At 40.1% G+C, this 20,299-nt stretch overlaps 1 protein-coding gene across 1 annotated transcript in view; it reads right to left on the bottom strand.

The window, feature by feature from the left end:
- Positions 1-2,548: 2,548 nt before the first annotated feature.
- Positions 2,549-20,299, bottom strand: part of EFCAB5 (EF-hand calcium binding domain 5) — a 108,494-nt gene continuing 90,743 nt past the window's right edge. Inside the window, exons 17-22 of the mRNA XM_036269428.1 lie at positions 14,601-14,890; positions 12,730-12,899; positions 11,772-12,000; positions 9,799-9,951; positions 6,225-6,328; positions 2,549-2,654 (exon numbers count right to left, since the gene is read on the bottom strand). Of these exons, the coding sequence (XP_036125321.1) occupies positions 2,648-2,654; positions 6,225-6,328; positions 9,799-9,951; positions 11,772-12,000; positions 12,730-12,899; positions 14,601-14,890 (953 nt within the window). The 3' untranslated portion in view covers positions 2,549-2,647. The remainder of the gene's footprint in view (positions 2,655-6,224; positions 6,329-9,798; positions 9,952-11,771; positions 12,001-12,729; positions 12,900-14,600; positions 14,891-20,299) is intronic.

Here is a 20,299-nt window from a genome sequence, read left to right as displayed (position 1 = left end):
TGACAGAGGGAGTGGATGGGACAGTGGTGGGAGCCTGAGTCCTCACCCAAGAAGGGGAACATCAGTCTGAGAGGACACAAGTGACCCTGGCAACAGGGTTTAGATCTAGGCCAAGAGGTTGGCAGGTTGGGTGGGGACCAAAGTAAAGGGCTCAAGGAGAATGTCAATTGACAAACTGGTTACACATGGAGGACAGAGGATACTGGAGCTCATGATGGGGAGTAAATCTACTCCAAAGGAAAGAGTAACAATGAGGCACTGACATAGAAAACATTTCTTCGGGATTTTTAAGTCCCTAGTGAACAAATATAGACCTTCTTTAGGTAAGTATACAATAAAAAGTATTCATTTTGTTGTTGCTATTGTTGTTTCCATCGAATCACTTCCTTAGAATAAGTGAGACCTGTTAACACCTATGCATCCAGAGGCTCCAGTGAATCAGCCCAGAGCCATGAGGCTGTAGTAGAAGCCATTCCAAATAAGAATGCTAATCTTTACTCACATCACTCATAGTCCCCATTAATTCGTGGTAACTTTTATTTGAATCTTGTGTTCTCTTATTCTCTAGCACTACCAAACTTCTGGGAGTAGATCATCTTCCTAGGCCAGAAGACCTCTATCTCATCCATCCACGTTGGCTCATTGCTATGTGCTTCCCCTGTACCACATGTGTCCACTGCCACAGACACCTTGAGAAGTGTGATTGTCTTCCTCAGGGTTGCCTTTTCTTCCTCTTGCCCTAGGTGTCTCCCTGGTTTTGAGCCTCTCAGCTTAATAGAGGTATCACAGAAGTCCAGAAACCCTTCTGACTTGATCTAGAATTTCCACAGAAAGCAGGTAAGGGGAAGGAGGAGGATAGGAACAGGTTTAGTGAGCAATTTTTACAGAGCCATGTTCCCAACTGATGATTAGTTTTTTCTGAGTAATAAAAAGGAACAAACTTTAAATATATCCCTTACTGTTCTACTTCAGGTCTCTGTTAGGGTAACAGGCACCCATGGAGGAATGTGTCTACTTGTATAAGTGCAGGGTGGTACAAAAGCAAATTTATAGTTGTGAATACATGAAACAGAGTTTATTCTTGTATTATTATTTATTAAGTATTGCATTGTCCACATGAACTGTAAACCTACTTTTGCCTACCCCTGTATATTTACTCTCATATGTGGCCAATTCCCTGTGGCCAAAGGCTCATCACCTTCTCCAACCTGGGAGTCTCACTGCTCTCCATTCCTGCTGATTCTCCTCTTCCAAAAAGTCTGCAATACAAATCTATCAAGACTCATGATCAATTATTCTCTTCAGTTCTTCATTGAAACTAAAGATAATAATAGCCTTTTGGTTAAATATACTTGTTTTCTCTCCTCACTGCAGCCCCTATTCACTTTTGTTTTTTTTTTTTCATTTTGTTTTTGTTTTTTATTCCTCACCTAAGGATATTCTTCCATTTATCAGCAGATGGAGTGAGAGGTAGGGAGAGAGAGAAACATCAATGTGAGAGAGACATATTGACTGGCTGCCTCTCACACAACCCGACCAGGGCCAGGGATGAACCGCAACTGAGGTATGTGGCCCTGACCAGAATCGAACCCGCAACTCACTGGTCCTCTGGCCAATGCTCTAACCACGGAGCCAAACCGACCAGGGCTCACTTTTGTTTTTTAATAAAGAATGCCCATGCAGTGAGTGGGAGACAGACATGCTTCTGAATTCTTATATGTGTGGCAGAGGCAGTCACTTTGGGTAATGCAGTAGATTACAGAGTGTTCCTCCTTTTAGAAGACTATAAACAGAACTATTTTTCCTAAAAATTGAATTTGTGCGCTACTTGCTTAATTCCAGTATCTTTTGCAACTGTGTTTTATTGTTGTTAGTATGATTTAGACCATAATTAAGTGAAAATTTACCTCTGATATATTCACCAATGAGCTTTAAATTAATGTTCATATGCTTAGCAGTTGGATCAAAGGCACAAATATCCTCAACTAAGTATCTGTTAATGTACTGTGAACAAAGAACAAAAGTTATAGGATCACCAGTGAGTAAAACTAGAGTACCCAATTCACCAGTTTACAAAATTTAATTTATATAAATTTGAAAACAGTCAAAACAAATCTGTGGTGTTAGAAGACAGGCTTCTGGTCACCCTAGGGGTGAATGTGTGTATGAGAGGGTGATGGAAGAGGGTACCAAGGAGGGCTTTTGGGATGCCGCTAAGGATCCACTTCTTGATCTAGGTGCTGGTTACAAATGTTCATTGTGTAAAACTCCTTGCCTTTGTACACTTACAACTTGTGCAATTATGATTTGTATACCTAAATTTGTGTGGGTTATTCTTTAATAAAAAGAGTACTTAAAAAAACTTACCAGTTTACTTTTATCCCAATTTTCTAAATCACTTGATAATTCCAACTCTGGATGAATGAACAAGATAACCCCCATCAGGATGTCATGTATTAGTTTTACATTGTCTCCAAACTCCAGGGACTGGCTATCTGATGGAGATTCTGACTGTGGTACAGGATCATAATCGTAGAGCAACAGTGATACAAAGTTCATGGAGGTAAGCATCCGGAGGCTTTCCTGCAGCTCTTGCAGCATGATTCGGAAGAAGAGAACTCCTGCCCGCTGGACTTCTCCCGCATTTTCAATCTCTGGAATAACAGAATGACATCCCACATGGTTGTTCAATATATAAATTACTTTTTCATAGGATTCTGAGTATACTATAGTAAATGGTTTTTGTGAGTTTTTTTTTTTCCAGAAAAAAGCCCATATCTTATGGTTTTAAACAATTTTAGTTTCTCTAGTCACAAAATCAAAAGGCAGAAATGAAATTACACCTGGTGAAACTCACAGGAGGATGCTCTGAGGAAATGTGAAAACTCGTGTTTTGGAATTAGACCTTAGTTTGAATACCTACTCTCCTGTTATTAGTTCTGTTGTCTCTCTAAACCTTTCCTTCCTTGTCTGTGAGAATGGGGCTGATTCCTATTTTCCTGATGAGCTATGGACATTAAATGAGATGATGTATGAAAAAGTGCTTAGTCTTGGCCTTATACACAGTGAACACTCAAAAGACATGAATTTTCTTTATTTTTTCTTCTTATTTCACCCCGCCATATGTAATGGCTAGAAAACATTCAGCTTAATCATACATGTGTTACTTTTCTAATTCCATTCACTCCCTTCTAGGTAGCCAGAGGTTTCCATGCTTCCTTCTTCCCTCCCTTCTGCCCAAACTAGTCTTGTGCTAAGAGCAGCCTAATGGGTGTGAAATCACAAGGTCTGGTTTTGGCTCTGTCTCTAGCTTGCTATTGGACCTTTACTTTGATAGGTTTTAGATTCTTCATCTGTAAAATGAGATGTTCTGATGACTTAATGTTATGTAATAGAGTGGAACGAGTACCCGAACTTGAGTGCGAACCCAGCCTCTACCACTTGTTAACTGTGTAGTTTGGTGCAAGTTGTTTCGTTTCTCTAAATTTTGCTTTTCACACCTATAAAATGAGGCATCACCATTTACCTCATAGAGTTATGGTAAGGACTAATTGAAATAATATATTTAAAGTGCTTGGTATATGATGGGGCATTTAATAAATGCTAATTCTATATTGCCTTTAGGAGTCCTTCTAATTCAAAAACCATGTGATTCTAGCCAAGAAAAAAATGTGATTCCTTACCCTTTACTCTTATTTATAAACTATACTCTTCAGTCCAAGACTGCATGAGGGAATTTCTTTCATGGGGAAATCTGTATATTGCAACAACTCATTTTAGAAAACATCCTTCATTGCATTGTCTGTGATTTTCCCAAAACTTATTAAACCCATAAATCCAGACTGTCACCACATTCACAATACCTAAGACACGCTTTTTCTCTATTTCTCCAGATAGTTCGCCCAGTATTTCATAGCAAGCAGCTTGGGTCACTTTCATCATTTTCTGTAGATCTTTAAATTCTCGATAAAACAACATCTTGCTTCTTCCAATGTTAAAATCAAGAGCTCCCAAAGCCTCTCCTGTTCTCTCACGAAGTGGAATTACGATGTGGTTTTCTCCATAGACGGAGGCCACGATAACTTCTGAGCTGTCTGTACACTTAAAGAGGAAATCTCTGAAACCAAAACCAAATAAGCATAGGGTATAAAACATCAGCCTGTTCACAACACTCCACTCAAACATACTGAATAACTCTCTTTTGTGCCTAAGCTCCAACCCACCAGCTTTTGTTGCTGTTTTACCTGCCTGGACCACCTCACCCCTTGATTTCACAGAGCTCTCTCAGTCAGTCAGTCAGTCACTCATCTCTTCTTAGAGAAGCCTCCCCTCACTAAAGTAGCAGCACCTGAGTCATGCGCCATCATGTTACTCTGCTTTATTGTCTTTACTGCACTTATCTGAAAGGTATTCATTTTCTCATTTGTCTGTTTACATGTTGCCAGTGAGTATTGGTGGAATGCCTGATGGAACTATGAGTGTGTTAAGCTATCTAGAAGCAGAGCCTGAGACAGGTAAATGATTTGTTGAGGGAGTGCTCTCAGGAGAAACCTGTGAGGTTCTGGGAAAGCAGAAGGTGGGGGGTGGGGAGTTACATAACAATGTGATTTCAGGTAAAGTCTAACCTCAGCCTGATTCCAAGGGGAGCTCTGGGAGGCAAACTGTGTCCAAATCTGCCCCACCTTGATGCAAGAAGGAGGTCTTTTGTCAGTCATTGGTTCTAAGTGCCCCTGGTCGAGGGGAGGGTGTTTATGTAACTCTAGGCACCTCTTGGTGAGAGGCCCCCATCTCTCAAGGCACTCCTCCAGAGAAAGCTGCAGTGTGGGGCATTAGCAGCAGTACCTGCAGCAGCTGCCAAAGATACATGGGAGATCTGGGCTGGGCATCAACAGCATCTGCTTCAGAGGGACCTGAGGTTTTCATAGAAACACCATAGCTGCTTCTTTCTCTAGTGAGGCATAGACACATCCCTTTTTATCTCTTTTCCTCTTCCCCCATCTACATTAATATTCAGATGCCATTTCTTTGAGGTATTTGTAAAAATGTTGGTGTTTTGCATTGCCGCATACAGCATATTTATAGTTCATAATATCAATCCTATAATGACAGTTAAGATTATGTCTTTCTTTTGCTACTTCCACTACTTTGTGTCTTTATAACCACAGTAATGAAGCATCGTGCTAAACTTCCCAGGCATAAGGATAAAGCTGATTGGCCAACAGAGCTCCTCAAAAAGCACCTGCTCTAAGTTACTCCAGGAATGGTTATGAGTGGATGTTACAAGGATTCCTATAAAACTCTTGAACACCTCAAGGAATAATTATTTGGAAAATTGCTTAAAACTGAATGAACATTCTGGTATGAGGCTAAACTAAAATGTAATTAAGTAAGTACTTAAAGATCAATTTAGCCCTCGGTCTGATATAGGTTAATGGCTACTCAGCTAAACTGACCCTCCCTAAGAAGGAGTTGGCCCCTTTTGTGATAGGTATGTTCTCGCTTAAGATGTTTTACATTTGTCCACAGTTTAATAGTGTTCCATGTATTCCACACATGAGAGGCATTTGAAGGAACCTAGAACTGGGTACTTACTGAAGACAGCAGTCTCTGACTCTTCTCCACTTTGCCCAGCCTGTCTTCTTTACATAAAATATACTTGTTCACAAGCTAGCTAAAATTAAGATGAGGAGTTTTGCCCAGCCGGTGGCTCAGTGGATTGAACGTTGTCCCATGGACTGTGAGGTTCCTGTTTTGATTCCTGGTCAGGGCACATGCCCAGGTTTCGGGCTTGATCCCCAGTAGGGGGCATGCAGGAGGCAGCCAATCGATGTTTCTATCTCTCCCTTCCTCTCTAAAGAGTCAACAAAAGCATATTATAACAAAAAAAAGATGAGGAGTTTTGATAAATGGTGTGGACGTATTTGTCATAATCATGGTGGATTTGTTGAATTCCTTGTTTACAAGAAGATCATAGAAAATAAAACACTATTATGCTTAAAAACATGCAAATTTAATATAAAACACCAATGAAATTTGCTTTAAAAATGACTTGTGGAGGAGAGGAGTTAATATGACCCACGCAGTCAGGAGATTTTCTCTAAAACTCAGTCAGAATGAGAGTCAATGTATACTAATGAGAGGCAAAAGCAGTGTCTTCAGATCTATCACACCAGGGTGTGTGCTCTGGCAATCAAACAAAACAGGCATGAAGATGCCTCTCATACCTGAAGATGCACGTCTTCCTGAAGATGGTAGGGGGATTTTTGTGGATTTCTGTTAGACCCAGGGACCCTGTGACCATCATATTGCGTAAAACGTAGTCTGAATCCTTGAAAAGAGGAAGAGATTTCATTATGAAGAAGAATAATTAGACCTTATATTCTCATTAAAACTTTGGGGGACAGATAAATACAAAAAAATTAGAAAAGTTTAGATGATTTCTAGCATTAAGTACAGTAACATTTTACTTATTCAGTCCCATTAAGGAATGAGGTGCTCCACAAGAGAAAAATTTCAAAATATAAAATTTGTTTAAATGCAAAAACAGATATATATTTTTTTTTTATCCTCACCCGAGGACATTTTTCCATTTTTTGTTCAGGTAGAGTGGGAGGGGGAGAGAGGAACAGAGAGAGAGAGAGAAACATCGATGTGAAAGGAACACATCAAGTGGCTGCCACCAGCACAACCAACCAGGGCCGGGAACAAACTGCAAATGAGGTACGCGCCCTTAGCGGGAACCGAACCCGGGTCTCTCAGGACCACAGGCCGACGCTCTAACCGCTGAGCCAAACCGGCCAGGGCGCAAAAACATATTTTTTAAAATATGTTTTTTATTATTGATTTTAGAGTGAGAGGGAGATATCAGTATGAGAGGGTAATATTGATTGGCTGCCTCCCGCACACCTCCTACTGGTGGAATCAAGCCTTCAACCCAGGCATGTGCCCTGACTGGGAATCAAACCCAGTGACCTCTTGGTGTACGGGACAATGCTCAACCAACTGAGCCAGACTGGCCAAAGCAAAAACGTATTTAAAAAAAAAATCGTGTCCAGCCGGTGTGACTCATTGGTTGAGCGTCAACCCATGCACCAAGAAGTTGTCAGTTTGATTCCTGGTCAAGGCACATGTCCAGGTTGTGGGCCAAATCCTCAGTGGGGGCATGCAGGAGGTGGCTGATCAATGTTCTCTCTCACTGATGTTTCTCTCTCTCTTTCTCTAAAATCAATAAAAAAATAAATAAATAAAAATAATTGTGATAAAATGCTGTGTTTATATTATTTTTCTGATGTTACAAGTGCATTGTAGAACATCTGGAAAATACAGAAAAGTGCCCTACCCCAAAATAAGTACAATAAAAAATATTCTCCAGTGAGGTCTTGTCTTCACCACTTTACCAAAACTGCTGTTGTCAAGGTTACTATTGACTCTCTCACTGGCAGATCCCTAATCCTCATCTTCCTCTACCTTTGGTAGTATTTGATGCAATGAACAATTCCCTTCTTGATACACTTTCTTCACTTGGCTTTTGGGACACTACTCTCTCTTGGTTCTCCTCCTGCCTCACAGAGCATTTCTCTCATTCTCCTTGCTTTCTCTTGTCTCCCTCACCTCTAAGAGGTTTTCAGACTATAGGTCACAATCTACACATGGGTTATGAGAATATTTTAATGCCTTTTTAACAGCTTCATTGAGGTATATTTGGTATACAAAAATGTGCATATTTAATGTCTATAGCTTGATGAGCTTGGACTCATGAGTCTTGATCAACTTCTCTTTTTTTGGTAGAGACTAGTTTGTAATTTTAACATATTCTGTAAAATACACTAAACTTTAGGAAAGGCAAATTTATATTTCCTATAACTTTGGTGCAAGAAAGTTTTGTCTTTTTATGTAGTCAATGTATCAACCTCGCCTTAATAGTTTTAATCTTTCATGTAGGTTTAGCCATTCTTTCCTGAGACCAAGATTGCGAAGACCCCATCATCCCTCATTTTTTATAGCTATTCTCATGTATTTATTTTTCCTCCAGATAAAGATTAAAATCATTTGGTCAATTAAAAATCATTTTGGGATTTTTCTTGAAATGTTAAATTTATAAATAATTTTTGGAAGAAGTTATATTTTTAAAAAAATGGTCTTTTTGCCCTGGCCAGTTTGGCTCAGCGGTTAGAGCGTCAGCCTGCGGTCCGGAGAGACCCGGGTTCGGTTCCCGCTAAGGGCACGTACTTCGGTTGCAGTTTGTCCCTGGCCCTGGTTGGTCGTGCGGGTGGCAGCCACTCGATGTGTCCCTTCACGTCGATGTCTCTCTCTCTCCTTCCTCTCTCTCCCTCCCACTCTATCTGAACAAAAAATGGAAAAAATATCCTCGGGTGAGGATAAAAAAAAAAAAAAAGGTCTTTTTGTGAAAAAAATGATATTCCTTTCTACTTTATAAAACAATTTTATATCCCTTAGTAAAGTTAGTAGTTTGCTTTATGCAGGATGTAAGGATGAGGGCAAAGTGGGGAGAATGTTCCAGACAAAATGAGAGCATTTTTGAAGCCCCTGAGGTAGAAAAAAATTATTTTATATTATGTATGATGGGATGTGAAACATTAATTGTGATAAGGTATTTTTCCTCCTCCTGATAGTCTCTCCCCCTCCTTCTTCCCACCCATTTAAGCTGAGAGTCTGTATTGCTTTAGAAGAAAAATGTGATGAAGTGAAAAGCAGAAAGCACTGGCTAATCTCTGGCTTTTGTTTTTTTCAAAAGCCTACTTTGATATGACTTAAGATAGCAAAACAGGTGCAAGAGGGATTTTGCCCCTCAAAATCTCAGGGAAACAAAATTCTAAGAGGTCTTGGTTTCCTTGCTGGCTGTCAGCTGGGGACTACCCTTGGCTTTTAGAGATTTGGGTCTTTGTACATAGCCCTAGAGATCTCAGAATCAGCAATGGGGTGTCAAATTTTTCTCACATTGTCATCTCCCATCCTTTAATCTTTCAGGGACCATAGCCAGAAAAAATTCTCTGCTTTTAAGAGACCACTGATACTGTCTACTTTTTGAGACACAGAGCAATCTGGAGAAGAGAGAAGAGTAGATCTGGAGGGGCTGCAAAAGAGTGGTCCACCCTAGTTCCAAGGGTAACTGGGGACTCTCATCCCTGCCCCACCCCAGAAGCAGCACCCACAACTACCAAAAACTCGTCACATAATAGATAGAGGATCTTTTAAAAAAATTGGTGTGATGTAATTGTGTCCTTCCAAAACAGCTATGTCTTAGCCCTTCCCACTTCACCCATGTGATTCTGGTGGGGGCTACCAGTTACTGTAAACTTCCTATACTGGCCAGGGGAGCATATCTCAAGATAGATCAAAATGAGTTTTTTTTTTCTTGGGTTTTGAACAGAAAGGAAAGATTATTTTCTAGCTACGAAGCATCTGGCTCACCCTGTGGAGAAAGCCCATCTTTAGCTGGAAGTACAAAGCCAAAGTGCAGAGGGAAGCAACCATAAGAACTGGGGAGAGAAAGAACATGACAGGGCCCTAATGACATCGAACCACTGGATCTGGTCATCCTGGAAGCCAGCTTGACACCTGCCCTTTCTTCATTTTGGCTAATGAGTCAATTTCCCTTTTTGCCTAAGGCAGTTTGAGATGGATTCTTGCCACTCATAACCTTAAGTTGAGATCATGGGAAATATGTCTTCAGTTAGCCTAATAGCTAAGTAAAATGGTTTTAAAATATCAGCAAAACAATAACATCTAGAAATTCTGTTATCCTGGGAAGGTCTAACACTGCCCAGCCTTGCCTACCTGCTCTGGGCTAGGCTCAACAAAGTACGTAGTGATGCTGGTAATGCCTGGTATGAGGTTGTAGAGCCATCTGATGCCAGTGATCACAACATGCAGGATGTGCTCCCGGCTGTGGACGTAGTGAAAGGCAGTGCTAAAGACATTGGCAACACCCTGTAGAGACAGACCATCTTAATTGCCTTTTCTTTTTAAAATAGCAAAATAATTAGTAATGCATCAATTAGATGATCTTTTTTATTAATGATAATCTACTTTCTATAAATTATTCATCAGTTCTCAAAAAGCAATGTTCCAGCTTCTACTATGAAAAAAAAAATCAAGAAATCAAAGGTGTGAGAAGAGATCTATCATAAGATCCACAGAACTTACTATGTTTCCCGATAGTCATCCAATGAAATCTGTGATATATGCAATCAGAAAATAGTGTGAGAAGAACAAAATAAACTTTGAAGTGAGAGATAATGCTTAAAAGCCAAGAACCAATGCCAGCCTTGGGCAGATGGGTAGGAGCTGCCCTGATCTGAAGCAACATTAATGTCTGCATTTTTACATGGCTACTGTCATGAGATCAGGAGAACAGGATGTGCTGAGTTCTAAAGCCTGCAATGTGCAAGATTACACATTCTTCTTATGGGCACAAAATAATCCTGTTCCATAGAGAAGCAATGGGAAGTCCTTAGAACTCATTGTGGTCTTGTTGTCAAGAAACTTTAAGAACCACAAATTCTTCAAAAATATATGTATTTCTCCCTGGCCAGTTTGGCTCAGTGGTTATAGTGTCGGCCTGCAGTCCAGAGAGACCCGGGTTCGGTTCCCGCTAAGGGCATGTACTTCGGTTGCAGTTTGTCCCCGGCCCTGGTTGGTCGTGCGGGTGGCAGCCACTCGATGTGTCCCTTCACGTCGATGTTTCTCACTCTCTCTCCCTTCCTCTCTCTCCCTCCCACTCTATCTGTACAAAAAATGGAAAAATATCCTCGGGTGAGGATAAAAAAAAGATATATATATATATATATATATGTATTTCATATTAGGACATGAGGCATCTAAGGGTAATACAGGAGCCTTTACCTCCAAGGACTAGAAAATATATTTATAATTTATTTTGACATGTTCTCTAACAAGGATATGTATAGTTCACCTACTGATAACTCCATACTCCTCCATTTTGCTTCTTAATATCTTCACATCATTATGTCAGATGAGAATGAATTTTATTATTAAAAAGATGTCCAAAGAAAAAGATTCTACCACTTTCCAGTTATTCATCCAGTAAGTGGGAAGAGAAATTTAAAAACAATGGTAGATAAACATAAAGAGCCAGGGGCTTACAGAACAAATGATAAGGGCATAGCAAGTTCATGATTGCTGCTACATCCCAGTCCATTGCTCCCATAAAGGCTTTCAATCTTTCGTCATTGTAATTTCTATGTATAAAGTTGAATTTAAATGCTTGTAGAAATTACACAGTTATTTTATAGTCTTAAAAGTGCCCCAAACTTAAGCTATTTCCTTCATTATTCATCCTCAAAAATTATAACACTAATATCAAGAGCTATGGGAATGCATATCATATTCAGCACCATTTGTGGAAAGAGCAAGGATTTCTAGGTATCATTATTAAAACATAAATATGTTCTTTTGAGAAGTTCATCTCGACTATGTGGGTATTAGAGATCTAATAGTTGGATTTTGGTTCTACAGCATAAAATTCTGTTTCTATGACTAATGCAATGGGACACATTAATAATCTTCCCAGAGAGTCTGAGGCATAGATGTGCAAATGAGGCTGAGTGTTCTTCCATGCATAAATAGGAACCTCTCCAAAGACTGACACACACAGGAAATGAATCAGTATGACGATGCTATCTATATACATAGCTCTACGCTCATCTAGTTTTAGGTTTTGCTTTTTAAAAAGTATAGAAGGAGAGGCCATCCTACCATTGCTATTGAATAATTCTTCTCTGACTTACCTGATAGAATCTGATCTCATGAAGCAAGAAGATGTTTATTTTCTGGGGATCTCTTAGGGTATCAACAGCCAAGACCCCAAAGATCCTCATATATGCATCCTGAAGAGGCAGAGCCAGGAATGACCCATTTTGATCAGTCTTCTTGCGGGAATGGTTCCAGAAGAAAATGTTCCCATGGTGCTGAACTTGGGGGACGTGTATTGGCTTCCCTCCATCTACTACTGTAAAGCTTAGGAATATGAGGATGAGAGAAAGACAAAGGAGAGGCTTTAGATTAAACCATGCAGGAAACTAGATCAATTCTCCATTCATAATCATTGACATTACATGTCAGAGAAGTGGACTCATAAAATTACCAATTTGGAGAGTCTGACTTGAAAGAAAGATTTCAAAAATAAGTTTAGATCATAACACAGCAAACATATATAAACAGGATGCAGGAGACATACTTTATTTATTTTTATTATTTTTATTTATTTTTTAATCCTCACCCAAGGAAGAGAGAGGGAGAGAGAGAGAGAAACATCAATGTGAAAGGGACACATCGAGTGGCTGCCTCCTGCACGACCCCAACTGGGGCCAGGGACAAACTACAACCTAAGTACGTGCCCTTAGAGGGAACCGAACCTGGGTGTCTCTAGACCGCAGGCTGACACTCCTAACTGCTGAGCCAAACTGGCCAGGGCAGGAGACATACTTTAAAGAGCAGGCAGAATAATTGAGCGAATATTGTAAAGCAGAGTCCCTACATGACAAATCAATGCCTAAAGTAAGATCTAGAAATGATCCAGTGAGATAATCTGAGACTAGAAACCCATCACATCCCACTCTAGGAGCGATGGTGACTGGAGGCCTTTCTCTCTTGGGCAGTCAACTAGGATTTCAATGCTAACTTACTTCAGAAAGGGAATTATTTGTTTTTAGAAGGGTGAAAACAAACTTTTCAAGAAATTCTTACCTGATTCCCTTCATGTCCCTATAGAGCACTTTGTTCAGTACAAATGGAGCATCATCTAAAGTACAAGCTACGTTCCTTAACAGAACACTCCCTCTATCAGGCAGTAGTAGGTTTTCTTCTAAGAGGGAAATGTGAGCACTGATCTTCTTATTTCCATGGACTTGAGCATCCTATGGCAAAATGTTTCTGGTCATGTATTTGCCAAGAGCTATTCTGTTAATCACATCTTCCCCTTCATTAGCCAGTTTGTGCCTCTGACCCCAATAATTTCATTTTTATGAATAAATAATGAAGACATTACCATTCATGGGCAGTGAGGAAAATGCTAACACCACAGATGTCCCCCAAACCTCAGCTTTAGTGAGTGGAATGGATTTACTTTGTGCCAATTAGATTGGTTTACTTAAAAAAAATTTTTAAAAATCTCTTAAAGTCTATTCAAATTTAAAGGTTTAAAACTTAGATTCCTTGGCCCTGGCCAGGTAGCTCAGTTGGTTAGATATGCCAAGGTTGTGGGTCTAAACCCTGGTCAGGGCACATGCAAGAATCAACCAATGAATAAATAAGTGGAACAACAAAACTGATGTCTCTCTCTCTTTCTCAAATATATATATATAAAACTTGGATTCCTTTGAACTATAGTCACATTGTATGGGCTTCAGTTAAAAGTATTTATTTTAGAGAGCTGGGGCAAGAAAATGGCTTCCTTTCACACATATTTTTTAACCTTAATCTATTATGCTGTGAATGTGGAAAAATGCTCTCAAGGAATTCTTAAAATAGTTTGGCTATGACATTTGATTTATGTCATTTTAGAAAATGATTTTTTGGGGTCCCAGATTTCAGGCTTTGAAACTAATATTTCTAATTGAAATAACTGAAAATTCTCTGTACCTATAATATTATTATGTTACTAAGTATATTATGTGTTAACACATATTGAACATGTCCATAAATTGGGGGACACGAGAGACACATTCCTTGATATTTGTCTCCTCTTTCTATATATTTGGGTTTGTTTTTCATGCCTTTTTTTCCTGCCTTTATTTCTCCTTTTCTACATAAAAGGTCTATAGAGTAACAAAAATGTAAGTGAGATTTCTCTTGGGGTACTGCAGATCTCTGAAGCAAGTTAGAGTAATAACTCTTTTTCTTGATTGGTCTCCTATTCCTAGTCACATCATTTCAAACTACATTGGAAACTTCAGCCATTCAGAAGATTATTACAATAATCAAGTGTTGCTATTTAGCTGAGCTGAATGACACAAGTTCCCTAGATCAAAGGAATCTGTGATATATGTAGAAGATAATCACACTATTTCTGCCTGGGAGGAGCAGCAAGCTGGGAGTCTTTAAGCAGGGGGTGGACAGTGGTCCATCAGGGTCATATGTTTTAGGTGACAGAATTCTATAATAGTTTCAGCTTGTTTCTAGGCAGGACTATAAAAAATTATGTGATCTTAGAGTCTACTTTATAATAACTTTATGATTTAAATAGTTCTTTTATGAACTGATCCCCAAAACAACATGCAAGAGAAATGTAGTCTGACCTGCTTGCACAATCTCCCTACTGGTATTTTTCGATATCGGTCTATTTTCTGTTCTAGGTTTATTTGAATCTCAGCACAAATGAAATTAGAAATCCCAAGACATAATTCTGTCTTTTATACCTTTCCTCTCTGCTTCTACCTTGCCAACCTGCAATCATTCCAGTTGCATCTTCCCTAGGATTTGGGTCATTGTAATGTATTAAAAAGAAAAAAATCTATAGCAAGTATTAAGCGAATTTGGTGTGCTCCTCCTTTGCAACCATTGAACATCATCTACTGTGAGGAAATTTTTCTTCTTATATATCATTTTAGAAAATATACCTGTGTGAGGGCCTTAAAGGTCTCAGTGTACACTGGTTCAATGGATACCCCACTGGTCTCTGCAGCACGTTGAATTTGGTGCAGCCACTTCCGTCTGGCACTATTCCTCAGGGCCTCAATATGGCTCCTGTTTAAAGTAGTCATCAGAAACTCCACAAGGCTTTCCAGAACATGATCTTCATTGCCCGTGAGTTCAGAAACAACCAATTCTATGTATTTCCGAAACTGTTTTGAAGATAACCTCACTTCATGACCAGGGTGTGGCTTTGGAAATTGGGTGTGTAGTTTGGCTAAAAGACATAAAACACAAAACCAAGAACTAACCAAAATCTCATTTATCTGTGGAGGAAATTTTCATTCTCCTTTTACAGTAAACTTAAGTCTCTGACAACTGCCCCTTATGGAAAACCAGGTATATCAAAGGCATCTAAGCCCAACAGAACATCTTACAGTGACTTTCTTTTCTAAATTCAAGATGACTCCTATGTCATTTTCTCTGTGTGTGTGGTGTTGTTTTTTGTACTTTTGTTTTTTTATCCTTACCCAAGGACATTTTTGCATTCATCTTTGGATAAAGCGGGAGGGAGAGAGGGAGAAACATCTATGTGAGAGAGACACATTGAGTGGTTGCCACCCACATGGCCCCAACTGGGGCTGGGGACAAATTGCAACTGAGACACATGCCCTGGCGGGAACCGAACCCAGGACTCTCTGGTCCGCGGGCCAACGCTCTAACCACTTAGCCAAATCAGCCAGGGCTGTGTGGTGGTGTGTGTGTTTTTTTTTTAATTCTACTACTTAGGTGAAATTCCAGGGTCAACTTCGATTCCTCCCTACCTTTTACCTTTCATTTCCAGTAGATCATTTTCTATCCTATTAGCTTTTGACAATGTATCTTGTGGACATTCCTCTCCACTTCTACTTCCATAATCCCAAATCAGTATTAATCACTTTATAATTGAATTACCAATTATAAGGCTCAATACCTATTTATAAAATTAAATTAAAACACAACTTATAGAGACTTCTGGTCAAGATGGTGGCATAGGTAAACGTGGTATTGCCTCCTCCCACAATTACATCAAAGTTACAACTAAACTACAGAACAACCATCATTCAAAACCTCCTGAAATCGAGCTGAATGGAAGTCGTACAACTACGAAATTAAAGCAGCAGCCGCATTGAGATTGGTAGGGGGGGCGGAGGTGGATGGGCTGGTCCCACACCCACGTGTGGTGGATAAAAATCAGGAGGACACCTCGGCTGGGAAGGCCCTTCCTGAGGACTGAGGGGTCCCTGTCCCACACCAGATGCCCCACTCAGGGTTCCAGTGACAGGAAGAGAAGTCCCCATAACTTCTGGCTGGAAAAACCAGCAGGAACTGAGGCTCAGGGAGGCTGAAGTGGCTGAAGCCCCAGGCAGCTCCTCTTAAAGGGCCCGCGCACAGATTTATCAGACTCACTCCCTCTAAGCTTAGAGGGGATGCAGCTCGAGGGACACCAGAGACATACAGGGAAGAACTGAGATGTTTGGCACTGGAGCAAGGGCTGGAGAGGGGGCTTTCTCCTGGACAGACGTGCTCTCAGAGGCCTTTGTTCCTTTGGTGAGCCCTGCCCTGGGACAGCAGACAGTCGCCATATCTGGGACTCCAGCAACCTGGCTCACACTGGTAGCCCCGCCCTGGTGATTCCCTGAGGCCCTGCCCCACCCAACTTTCAGGATCACTCAAGCTCTTGCTAGTTGCTTTACCATAGGATTGGCCTGTCTTGGATCCTGCTTCAGGTTTTTCTAAATTCTTTCAAACAAGCAGCATCTGGTCTCAGCTAGCCCCATACCTCTCGTTAAGTAATACACAGTAACAAACATAGAGAGGCAGCCAAAATGAGGAGACAAAGAAACAGGTCCCAAATGAAAGAACAGAACAAAACACCAAGAAAAGAACTAAGCGAACCTAGAGATAAGCAACCTAACAGATGCTGAGTTCAAAATACAGCTTATAAGGATGCTCAATGAACTTAGTGAGGGCCTCAAGAGCATAAAAAAGGACCAGTCAGAAATGAAAGAGGCACAGTCAGAAACAAAGAGGCATTAACTGAAATAAAGAATAATTTACACAGATTCAATAGTAGAGTAGGGAAAGCTAAGAACCAAACCATTGATTTGGAATATAAGGAAGCAAAAAAACAAAACAAAACAACAAAAAAAAAACGCCCAATCAGAACAGCAAAAAGAAAACAGAATACAAAAAAATGAGGATAGTGTAAGGAGCTTCTGGGATAACTTCAAGCATGCCAACATTTGCATCTTGGGGGTGCCAGAAGGAGAAGAGAGAGAACAAGAAATCGAAAACCTGTTTGAAACAATAATGACAGAAAACTTCCCTAACTTGGTGAAGGAAACAGACATACAAGTCCAGGAAGCACAGAGAGTCCCAAACAAGATAAACCCTAAGAGGCCCACACCAAGACATATCATCATCAAAATGCAAAAAGTTCAAGACAAAGAGAGAATCTTAAAAGCAGCAAGAGAAAAGCAGTTAGTTACCTACAAGGGAGTTCCCATAAGACTGTCAGCTGATTTCTCAAAAGAAACTTTGCAGGCCAGAAGCAAGTGCCAAGAAATATTCAGAATGATGAAAAGCAAGAACCTACAACCAAGATTACTCTATCCTGCAAAGCTGTCATTTAGAATCGATGGCCATATAAAGAGTTTCCCAGACAAGAAAAAGTTAAAGGAGTTCATCACCACCAAACCATTATTATATGAAATAATGAAGGGTCTTTTTGAAGAAAAAGATAAAATATATGAACAAACAAAATGGCAATGAATATATATCTATCGACAATGAAATCTACAAACAAAATGAACAGGAAGAACAGAAACATTCTCATAGATATAGAGAACATTTTGTTGGTTGCCAGATGGGAGGGGGTTTGGGGGAATGGGTGAAAAAGGTAAAGGGATTAAGAAGTACAAATTCATTGCTAGACTGACAAACCTCAAAGGGAAAGGGGTTGGGGGTGGGAAGAAATAAACCAAAGAACTTATATGCATAACCAATGGACAGAGACAACAGTGTAAGAAAAGGCGGGAGTGGGGCGGGAGTGGGGCGGAGGGGGTCAATGAGGGAAAAATGAGGAACAGCTGTAATACATTCCACAATAAAGATTAAAAAAATAATAATAAAATAAAATAGAAAAACACACACACACACACACAACTTGTAGCCTGGCCAGTGTGACTCAGTGGTTGAGCGTTGACGCATGCACCAAGAGTTTGCCTGTTCGATTACCAGTCAGGGCACATGCCCAGGTTGTGGGCCTGATCTCCAGTGGGAGGCATATAGGAGGCAGCCAACTGATGTTCTCTCTCATCAATGTTTCTATCTCTCTCTCCCTCTCCCTTCCTCTCTCTCTAAAATCGCTAAAGAAAAAAATGTTTTAATAAAAAGTTAAAAAAAATAAAAAACACAACTTATATTAATGCAATACCTTGGTTCAAAGTGTATTTGGATCCAGTCCATTTTCAATAATATTTGTCCATAATACCATGTAGGAATTATTTGCTTCAGTATTCCCATTCTACTCATGAACCTTGACCATGCCTCGCACACTTCTGCACCTACATCTTTTACTTTTTAATAGTACAATCATAATCTACTACCAAACCTAAACATTACCAGTAACTCACATCTTCCTCTATGCCCCTGTGATTGTTCCACTCCCTGCCTCCCCACACCCTGCACCAATATCCTGAAATTTTGCTTTTGCTTTATCTTTTCCTTCTTTTTGTTTTCCCAGTAGTGTTATTGTGTGTGTGTGTGTGTGTGTGTGTGTGTGTGTGTGTGTGATGTACTTCTAAATAATATGTGGTTTAGTTTTGTCTCTATACTTTAGAAAAAGGACATGATACTATATGTGATTTTCTGGGACTTGCTTTTTTATTCAGCATTATACTACCATATACATCCATGTTGTTCCTGTGGCTGTTACTCATTCGTTTCACCACTATATAATGTCATTCTGTAAGTATACCACCATCAATTTGTTTATTCTCCTATCATTGGGCATGTAAGTTGTCTCAAGTATTTTGCTCTTATGAACAGTGCCATGAGCATTTCTGTACATGTCTCCTAGTGCACATATGTAAGTTTATTTGACATTTATTATAAATTTTTAAGTCACAGAGTATGCACCTTTCCTCTTTAAAGTTCAAAATCTGCACTTTCTCAAGGAGGCTTCCACCTGAAAGATAATAGCATCCATTCTATGTCAATTATTTGACAATGAACAAATATTGACTCTTTTAGTCATCATATGATTTTTGTTGATGTTTGTTTGCTCTTTAGCACCCACTCATCTTTCTCCTGGTAATTGTACCCTAAATTTTGCTTTGGAGAGACTACTCCACTTCCACTTCAGGTTATATACTTGAATGAGGTTCCACTTGGGTTTCTAGAGGTGGAGCATGCATATCAGATCTAAGCCAGTCAGGACATTCTATTCCCTTAGTCAGAGTAGCTGTTTTAGTCCAGACTAATGCCAGACTCTTTTACTTGAATTATTAGGAAGAGGACATGTTCCTTCTTATTCTCACTGGACTTGAATAAACCATTATGATGTGAGATTGAACCCGGTCACCATGAGGGGAAAGAGTGTGTGAAAGTGGAGCCAACATATAGAAGAGAACAGGCCCAGATTGAAAGAGAAAGAGAAAGAAGCAGATACCGGTCCTAACACCATTATTTGAACACCTAAATCAGGTTGTGTCCTGAACTAGCCCCTGGACTTTTCCACCACATGAACTACTAAAGTCATTTTTTGCTTAACCACTTTGTGCTGGTTTTTTGTTTTCTGTTTGTTTTGTTTTGTTTTATTACTTAGACTCAAAGAGGTCTAACTCATATAGTTTCCAATTAAATTAAAAGTAACTTGTGGGTTCTTCTGCTTCCATTTCTCCTTCTCCCTCTCACTCTCCCCCTCTCCTCCCACTCCCCCCTCCTTCTTTCATTCCATTCTTGAACAGTTTGGTCTTAAAGCCACCAGGTACCGTAGAGCAAGGTAACTTCACTATCTGTTCCTGGTCAAGGGAAGCCACAGTAGCCCAGGGCAGGGTATCAGAATCCAAGTGGGGTAAGGAGGGCATCTGTGCACAAAGTGGCTTGGCATGGGTTTCAAAGCCAAAGCAGGGTGAGGAGGTTAGCTATGCACAAGAGCAATCATAAGTCCATTGAGCAAAGAGGGTAGTCCTGCAGAGAGGTGGTCTAGCATAGGGGATCAGAACCCAGGTAGGATAAAAAGAGTGTCCACACACGGTGGGTATCCAACACGGAGTATTTAAGCCTGAATAGGGTGAGAAGGGAATACAAATGGAGGGACAGCCTGGCTTAGGAAGCCAGAACCTCACAGGGTGAGAAGTATGTCTATGTGGAGGGATAGTCCAGCATGGGGAATCAGAGCCCAAGCAAAATGAGGAGGACTTCCAGGTAGAGAGTCTGCTCAGCATGAGCAGATTCAAAAGCCTGGGTAAACTGAAGATGGCATCTACACAAAAAGATGCTTTGTCATGGAATGCCAGAGCTTAAGGAGTGTGTGAAGGGCATCTACACAGTGGGGTGATCTGGTGTAGGATGTCAGAGTCTGAGTAGAGTTAGTAAGGAAACTGTGGGAAGGACCGATTAGTACAGGGTATTGGAACAT

This window comes from Molossus molossus, unplaced genomic scaffold (genome assembly GCF_014108415.1).
Source record: "Molossus molossus isolate mMolMol1 unplaced genomic scaffold, mMolMol1.p scaffold_m16_p_19, whole genome shotgun sequence".
Classification (NCBI taxonomy): domain Eukaryota; kingdom Metazoa; phylum Chordata; class Mammalia; order Chiroptera; family Molossidae; genus Molossus; species Molossus molossus.
Note: the sequence above shows the minus strand (reverse complement) of the source record. Positions and strands in the feature narration are given on the sequence as shown.